The following is a 9145-nucleotide window of genomic DNA, read 5'->3' as shown; positions in this document are numbered from 1 at the left end:
GAGAATTGGAAAATATATTAGAAAAAGGAACATGCAGCACTGACAGAAAATGTGGGTTTCAGTGGCAAGAGACTGTTAGTTACAACTTACATTTCCATCCCTGTCAGTGTCTTTCCTGAGCGGAGAGGAAGAGGTGTAGGTGGCTGAGGGGGAACATTTAGAGGCATCTAAACTCTCTGCCTATGAGAGACTGGATTACAGATGTTATTTCATACAAGTACTGTTTGGAAGTTGGGATGCAGTCTCTTGTTGGGACCAGGATTATTGCCAATACCAGATCGGGTTGGCTGTGCTTTGCTTAGCTGGGCTCTGAAACCCTCCAAGGATGGGGGTCACCTCTCTAGTGACCTCTTGCAGGGCTGCACCTCCATCTGCAGAAGAAACTTTTCCTAGTGCTCAATCTGAGCTTCCTGAGCCACAAAGTGGGTATTGCTGCATGTTATATCATCTGATGCTGCCCAAAACAGCACCATTGCCTATAACTGCCCTTAGATGAGTTGTGGGCTGCTGTCAGAGGCCCCCTCATCACCCAGCTAGATCAGTCCAGCTCTGCTTCTCTCTTACTGACCCCCTCTGGTTTCTCCACATGACTCCCGTCTGGGGACAGTGTTTCAGGTGTGACCCGTTCACTGAACTGATGTGAGCTCCGACAGCTCCCACACTGGGCAGGACCTGCAGGGAGTGACAAGGCTTCACACTCAGTGTTGTCCTGACAGTGTCAGAGCTCAAAGATAGGACACAGGCTTTTAAGATTCAAAAACACTGATTTGTGGGAGCAAGCAGTTTTACAGTAATTTGGGAATGTGAAGAACAGCTCAGGGCAGACTTGCATGCTACAGCTAAGGCTATTTAACAGCTGAGTGGATGAGTGGGTAACCAGGGCAGTGAGTGGTACCACCACTGGCTTTGTCCTTTGTTGTGCAGCACATGAGTCAAGCCATGCAGCTGAATCCATGTAGTAGAGGAAGACGTGAGTCAGGCTCTGCATGGTTCAGCACAGTCGAGACTGTGGTATGCAGGGACGTCACCACAAACATTTAGGTAACCAAAGAGCAACAGTGCTGAAAACTTATCTCCTGCACATTTCCAGAGTTCAGTGCAGCAGGGATGTTGAGAACTTAAAATATGGACTTATACCCCAAAATAGGAGTTGCCAGACTTTCTGCTTCCCAGGGAAGAGCTGCCACCCATGACCCAGCACCTGCACCTTCTTGTCCAGCCCAGTTTGGGACTGGGGTTTTCCAGCCAATCCCTCAAATAAAGATTCCAGGGGCAATTAACATAAGACCTCTAGGACCAGCAGGACTATGCTCACACCAAGCATTGCAAATCCAGGGAATCCAGTATTATGGTTCAAAGAGATCCCTATGAGCCAAGGTCAGAAAGGCAGTGGTGGGATAGGGCACCTGAAGCACCTGACCATTGTACTTTGGCAAAGCTGTTGGAGACACTCATGACTCTGTGTTCAGAAAATGACTTTAGGTTAATCCATTACTTCAAGGACTAATGTATCCCTCTCACAACCATGTTACTGTGAGCGCCACTGTGAGGCAGGTGCAGTCACCTCCTGGGCCATAGCTCCCTGCAGTTATCTAAGCCATTGCATGTGGGATTCACCTCGCCAACCTTAGGCATCCCTTCATCCTTCTTCAGGTGAAGCCCTTTTGGCTTAGGTGAAGCCCCTCTCCCTTGCAGAGACTCCACCAAGTCAGCTTTCCCAGTCCAGATGTCTCATCTCCTCAACACTACAGCAGTTTTTAGCCACATAATCAGACTCAACCTCTTCCCTTCCCTGCCTGCCCTTGTACGTGGCACTGGTGGGGAGCAATTTGGAGCCTGCTGCCACTGAGACCCTGATCTCCAACCTCCTAGTGGTCTCCAGACCCTCTCTCCCACTCACTCACCTCCTCTGCTGGGACCCACCTTGATCAGGACAGATGCCTCCTTCCCAAAATGTCCCTGGAGCCTGCCCAGGCCCCTTGTGATTCTGCTCTCCACACACAGATGCTCAAACCTCCCACATCTGTGGCCTTCCTCTTCCTTTCTCCTGAAAATTCCCTCCCTGAAGGTGTAACCTTGGTCCACAAATGACCCATCCACACCTTTGGGACTGTTCCCTGCCTGCTGGGCCAATGCTCTCAGGCCAGGAGGCTTCCCTGCTTCAGAGGAGCAACACCAGGGTGAGACTGCGCCATGGCATCCCAGAGGTCATCACCAACAGGCACGTCCACCTCCTCAGGCTCTCTCCATCCAGCGAGCCCGGCTGCAAGAGGCAGCACCCCCCTCAAGGGTCGTGAAGTGTGTACAAGTACAGTTGCTGGCCACAAGGCAGGAAATTACATATCTGGCACTTGGCACAGGAAACCCCAAGCTCCCTTCCCTGCCTGTACTTCTACCTGCGTTTGTTTGCCTTGCAGGCACGGATCTGGTTCTGCACTCAGCCGAGCTGTGTGACCTGTGTGAAGCTTTGCGGACCTGCCTCCAATGGTGGAAAACTGGCTGATGTCCTTCTCCTGCAGCTCAGTGCTCCTTCCCTCTGCTGCCCACACCGCTGCCAGGCTCAGCGCACACTGTGCCACGGCTTTCCTTGCTCAAGGAAAACACTCTTCCTGTGTTTACTGCTGGTGCTGCTCTCTGTTACAAGCATGAATCTGCTGATGCACTAAGACTCTTTGCTGTACAATGTTCCCTACACCATCAATAAAAGTCGCTGGCTGAACCACTGAAGAAGTCACCAGCACCTGCTTTTCAGAGGTGAGATCCTGTGGCTCCAGCTCTTCTAGATGTTTTCATCCCTGACTGTGATTTCCAGGGTGCTGGGGTCACAGCACGCTTCTCCCTTCTCACTAGTTTTCAAGAGTGCAGAAAGAGTCAGATTGGGAGGGACCGTCAGTTCACATCATCTGCACAGACGTGGCATTAACACAAGACAACCTTGCATGAGCCTATACCCTGTGTGGGACCCAGCGGTCTCCAGAAAGACATCCAAGCTGCATTTAAAGAGGGTGGAGACCAAGCATTCACTTCACCTTTTGGCCATGCACACCAGTAGTTCATTAAGCCACAGCTAAAATATTGCAACTAATTTATTTTTACATTTCAGTTTCAGCTCCCAGCTGCCCTTCTCCAGCAGCAGAGTCTTCCTCCCAGTGAAAGCGCACAGAGGTGGCTGCTGAGCTACTGCACAGGTCAGGAGGAATTAAGTCCCAGGTGAGAGCCAGGTCAGCCTCACCTGACTGCATGGTGAGAACGTGTCGGTCTCAGGGAGGAAGCAAGACACAGGTCAGTGCTGATGCACGCAGAGGGGACCTTCCTCCAGGACAGGCAGCTCCTGCCGACACCAACACCCAAGCAACAGCAACTGGGGATAACCCCCGATGTTGGAATTTCCCCTCACCATCTGCTCAGTCCAGCCCTGATCTGCACCCAGAGATGAAATCACCTCCCCATGTCTCCTGGCTTACACAAATGCTGCTGCCTGGCCACCATCGCTCCCTGCTTTCACTGCAGCAGATCCCCTGCAGACTACGCTGGGTGTTGCTGCCGCACAGCCGTGAGAGCGTGTCCTGAGTTTTATGTCTGCTCTGACACACAAGTCCCAGGCCAGGGGATCTGCAGACACGAACAAGTTCAGCAGCGTTTCTCTCTAACCACAGCTTCCTGATGTAGCAGCTCCGTTTTAAAGGACTGATGTTTTAGCTTTTCTTGGGGTGCAAGTGACAGAGTAACAGTTGAAAATTAAGCAACACAAGGAAATTGCCCCATGCCCAGAGGCTCCTGAGCAAGTCCTGGCCTCCAGAGGCCTGAGAAGAAAAAACCCTCAGTGACCACTACTGACAAAACAGTCTACAGGAGCACAGCTCCCCATCTGCTCCAAGCCTGCAGGTGCCGGGGGACTTCAGGGCAGTGCAGCAGTCACAGCCCGCAGACTCTTCTGCTGAGACTACAAAATAATGAGAGGTGACATGGTGATGGTGCAGTTTCGTTGCTCCCAGCACATTTACCAGACCTACCAAGAGGAGGCACCAAGAGGCTCAGACACCTCTGGACCACCATGCAGAGAGCCCCACTGCAGTGGCAACATCTCATGGATATTTTCCATGGGGGGTCAGGACCTTGATTTGCCCAGGAAGAGGCCAGCATGATGGTTACATCACATTACTGGCCACAGTTCTGAGCTAAGTCCCAAGGCAGGTCTAGGTGGGCAGTGGGATGCTCTCAATGGGAAGCCTGGACCCTCCACTGAGCTGGCCTTGCCCTCACTCATGGTCTCCCCAGGGCATCGAGCTCTGCTGCTCACTCCCTCATGTGCCAGCAGCATGCAGCAGCTCCTTTACGCCCGGCACCGCCCCTGACAATGCCTATCATGGTCCTCTGGCTTTTGCCATCGGTTAGAAAGCAAAGGCATTTGGTCCAGATACATTTTACACCAGATGCTGCGCTCAGCAGCCAGCTCTCACCCTGTCTCTGAATTTTTGGAACTACTCACGCATTTGGCCTCTGAATATCCCACAGCAAGGCATCGCACAGCTTAACTCTGGGCAAGCGAGGAAACTATCCTGCCACTTCCAAAAATGTCCTTCAATTTTTTGTTTTGCTTTTAGTTTGATGCTTGGTCAAAGGGTTCTATCCTCTCCTTACCATGCGATGTGAGCCTGGTACAAGATACAGCCTTCCTGCACAAACCTCTCCCCCTTTGCTCTTGTCCTCACCCACTGACACCTGTCACCCGACCACCACGACCCGCCACAAGCCTTTGCCAAATCTTTGTTTTGAGTGTTTTGCAGACACCCAAATAAGTTCGCACCACTCTCCGCTCATGGTGACAAATGATACGGTGATGCCTGAACTAGGGTGCAGATCCTGCGGGACCACAATGGGCATGGGCCTCCCAACCCCTCAGGGTGCACCCCTGCGGCCCCCCACCCCTGCTCACCTCCTCTAGGCTGTTGGCAGTGGCCTTGCAGCGGCCCATGTGGCTGGCAAATGCAGAGGTGGTGGGCGAGCTGAGGTCTTCCTGCGCCTGGCGCACGAAGTCGCACACTGAGATGAGGGCCGCCATGGTGCTGCGGCGAGGTGGCGCCAGGAAGGGGAACTGCTGGCTGTAACCGCGGTCGTGCCGGGGCTGGGCTGGGGTCACGCTGCTGCCAGCAGTGAGGGCAGGAGGGAGCCCCTCACCTTGCACACCCACACCCCAAACAGACAGATACCCCCCACAGTGTGCACACAGACACACACCCGCATACCCAGGCACACAGCAGCACGAACACAAATCCTGCAATTATAAGGTGAAATATTTTGAGGAAGCCTGAGGCAGACACACTTTGAGTCACAGGGAGACCCAGCCTGGAGGTGCAGTGGAAAATGTGGCTGAGCATGGCTGCAAGAGCCAAGGAGCTGCCTGAGGCTGTGCACTGGGCATGCTGGGGTGCACTGAGCTTGCTGGCATGGACGGGTCACCGTTGAGGTGCACCAGGTGTGCTGGGGTGCACTGGTCACTGCTGGGGTGCACTGGCCATTGCTGGGGTGCACCAGGCACCATTTGCGAAGGCAACGTCCCACTCAACCAGCCCTGCAGAAAAGCTGGGGGTGACGCAGCAGTGGGAGCAGCGCTGCCGCACCCCAAGGCCCTGCTCCAGCCCCACACAGGTGCTACAGGACCTGAGCCCTTCCAGCCTGCTTCTCTCCCCTACAGCCTGAGGGACCCTGGGGGCAGAGGGGGCTTACCCTTTGCCATTCTGGGGATCTCACCCTGCAGCTGAACCCCGGCCCCCCTGGGGGAGCACCACGTCTGCCCCACACTTACACCTGTCTTCAGCTCCAGCCAGAGTCCTCACCTGCTGCTTATGTGCCTACTTGGCTCTGCCCAAGTAGTTTTCTCCCCAAAACTTACTCTATTCCTTCCCCTTTCAAAAGACAGTCAACTATTTTCACTATAAAACCCTGTCGTCAGTTGATATCTTTGGAAACGCAATGGTCCCTCTGAGCATCATTTCCTGCACTGGGATGAGACCCCTCAGAAGGAATCTGTCCTGTCAAAGCTCAGGGCTGAAGCACCTCCACTTGAGATCAGATCACATCAGGGCTTGTCTGTGCAGAAGACAGGAACCCTGGGGCACCCAGAGACCGTGCTGAGAACAAGTCTCATTTAATTTACATCAGCCCAACACCACAATACAGATTCATGCTGACAACCCCATGGCAATGTCCCAGCACTGTGCTATCTGGGAGGAAGGAGCACCAGCGAGGACTGCCTGCAGCAGGCTGGCCTCCAGCTCCAGAAAGCAGCTATAAAACACAAGCAGCATCAGAGAGAGGGGCCAAGGAGCTTTTATTTCTGTGGAAATGAAGAGCCAAAATGAAGTTTGAAGCAAGCCCGAATCCAACCCAGCACACACAGGAAAATCTGTTAAGCAGCTTGTAAGGAGTGACAACCAGAATGTCCGTGTCCCAGGGAGTGCTACCATGTCCAGAGCCGACTCCAAGAGCTGTTCCTGGGCTCTTGGCACGGCAGGAAGCTCATGGCTAACTTGGCTCTGTCATTCTCTCTGGGGAGGCCCATTCAAAGGTCTTCCAGGGCTTACCTCCACCCGGACCCTACACCAGACTTGCCTTCCCCCCGTACAGTGTGTTTTGAACTCTTCAGGTAACCTGGGGAGTGCCAAGTGTTGTCAAGCCAGGGCATGGATGGCTCTGTATGTCCCCATCTCTGCCAGAATCACTCTCAATGGCAACAGCTGGTTTCAGCTGCCATGTCAGTGGGGACAGCCCCAGCAGACCCTGTTTTCCCACCCTCCCACACCAGTCCCACAAAGAACAATTTTCTTCCCAAAGCTGTAACTGTCCTTCAAGGAGTTTGCCTTATTTAGTAGGTTGGTTACTTGGTTTCTTAGCATCTCATGGATACTTAGCATGAAAAATGACTCCCCCAAAGGAGGCCACTTCTGCAGGTCTCTCACTCTGAAGGTTGCCTCTGCACCTGCAGGATTTCCTTAAACTTTCTGGTCCAGTCTCAGTTCCTGCAATAATCACCCCTGTCTTTGAGCAGTCCTGTGCTGAAGAGCATTTAACCATTGATGATCTTCTCACTAATGTATCCAGGCATGGTGTAGATCAAAAGAATGAGGAAGATGGTCAGAAGAGCAACAATGAACAGCACAATGATGTATTTCTTGTAACGCTTCCAGATAAAGAACACAAAGGTTTTCATGGGATTCACAAACCAGTTGAAAGAAGTTTTTGGCCGGCTGGAACAGGAAAGGAAAAAGAGATAAGCACAGGTTCAACCCACAGAGCAGTACCTTGGCCCCTCTTCTTCGGTGCCCTGACACCCTCATGGGTTGCGAGCTTCTCCTCCTGCTTCCAGGCAGGATCACCCTAGGTGCTGCAAGAACTACAGTGCCTGTGAAATTGCTGGAGACAACAGGACCTGAGCCTCAGGACAGCCCCTGCAGAGCTGTTCTGCACCCATGTAGCTAACAGGTGTGTTCATGTGGTTAAACCAGAGCTGCCCTTCTGTACAAGCAATGTTAAGGCATAGCCGCCTTGAGTACCTCACTGAGATCAGCCCTGGCCCAGATGCTGTAGCTACAAGTCCTGCTGGACCCCCTCAAGCTCTGGGAAGCCCTAGCAGCCCCAGTCCTGCAGGCCCCACCGCCCAGGGCCTCAGTGATTGCTCTCAGCTTCCTGACAAGCAGGTGCTCCCCATCCCCACACAAAGAGCTGCTGAAAACACAGCACTGCCCATCCATGTTAAAGGTGGTAACACAGATACTCACTTGGGCTTTTCCAGGGGTTCAGGCTCTTTTCGGCCCAAACCAACAGGACTTTTCTCAGCCTCCTCCACAGTCAGCAGCTGGAACTCCGCTTCCACCTTACCCTGGAGGGGGAACGTGTCTGAGCCACAGCCACACATGTTGCTTTGCAGAGCAGCCTGCTGACCACATGCCCTGCCAGGACTGAGTATTATTCTCCCAGTTCCATTTACAGATGCCCAGAGCAATTAAGTTTTTGCTCTAGACATTAGCTATACAGTCTCTCACTTTGCAGCCAGTGGAAACTGTGGCCTGGCCAGAAACTAACTGTTTTTCAGACAAGACACTGTATTGTAATACACCCCCCAGTTGCCTGGATTTGTCTGCAGCTTCCCACACTGGCACTGAGCAAAACTCACCCTTGGGGACAAACAACAGTCCAATAGCAGAGCCATCAGCAGTGAGTCTGCCCTGGGAAAGTCTGTCTGGGGAAGGCAGAGACCCTAGGACAAGCTTTTGCTGCTGTCCTGTCTGGTTGATAGGGAGCCACGTGCCTCTTGCTTTCCTCCCCTCACTGAGCACTGCTCTATGGGAAGCTCAGAGGAGGACATGAAGTTGGATGCCCCCTGCATGTCACCACAGCTGGGCAGATGAAGTGCTGGGTTTGCAGCAGATGGGACAAGTCTCCAGCACCTTGCACAAAGTCCTGGGTAGCTGGGTCATTGCTGCCTCTGTAGGTTATGTGCATGCAGGACAGGTTGCCATGTCAAGGCAGAGGCAAAACAGTGGCTCTCTGCTCACCTGTGCCAGCACCCTGCCTTACCGTCAGGAGGTACTTGTTCCCACTGGGGTCTGTGAACTCCACGTCCTCTGGTTTGACTGAGCTGCTCCGCTTCTTTTTCTTCTTTTTCTGCTTCTCCTCCCTCTCCTCTCTCTCCTCATCTTCTTGATCTTTGAGTTTGATGAAGGGCCACCAGCCTCTCATGCGTTTGTTTCGGAAGATAGAGAAGCGAGGTGTTGCATTCTCCTTGGCCATCTTGATGGTGCAATGCTCTGAGCTCTTGGCTGCCCTCACCATGTCATGCAGCTTCAGCTCAATGGAGCCTGCAGGCACAGTGAAGAGGAGAGCTCACGGTGAAATCCTGAGGTCAGACCCACACACCATTTGGCTTTGTCTCAGCTACACTCCCACCACCACGAGTCGGTCCCAGCTGCTGCAATGATCTAGCAGAGGCCCGCACATTTACAGGTGGAGAATTTGAAGCTCAGCATAAGAAAGGACCAGCCCAAGAGTTAGAGACTAAGAAGCAGAGCCACAGGTCTTGTCTCTGATGTGGCCAGTTTGGTTTGCGTGTGGTACAGTGGGTTATTTTCACTCCTTTAGCACATCC

The 9145-nt window shown here is 53.0% G+C and overlaps 1 protein-coding gene across 1 annotated transcript in view; it reads right to left on the bottom strand.

Moving 5' to 3' along the window:
- Positions 1–6314: 6314 nt before the first annotated feature.
- Positions 6315–9145, bottom strand: part of LOC141931160 (fer-1-like protein 4) — a 40413-nt gene continuing 37582 nt past the window's right edge. The window contains exons 43-45 of the mRNA XM_074842994.1: positions 8578–8858; positions 7779–7879; positions 6315–7247 (exon numbers count right to left, since the gene is read on the bottom strand). Coding sequence (XP_074699095.1) covers positions 7067–7247; positions 7779–7879; positions 8578–8858 — 563 coding nt within the window. The 3' untranslated portion in view covers positions 6315–7066. The remainder of the gene's footprint in view (positions 7248–7778; positions 7880–8577; positions 8859–9145) is intronic.

Source organism: Strix aluco, chromosome 17, assembly GCF_031877795.1.
Source record: "Strix aluco isolate bStrAlu1 chromosome 17, bStrAlu1.hap1, whole genome shotgun sequence".
NCBI classification, from domain to species: domain Eukaryota; kingdom Metazoa; phylum Chordata; class Aves; order Strigiformes; family Strigidae; genus Strix; species Strix aluco.
Note: the sequence above shows the minus strand (reverse complement) of the source record. Positions and strands in the feature narration are given on the sequence as shown.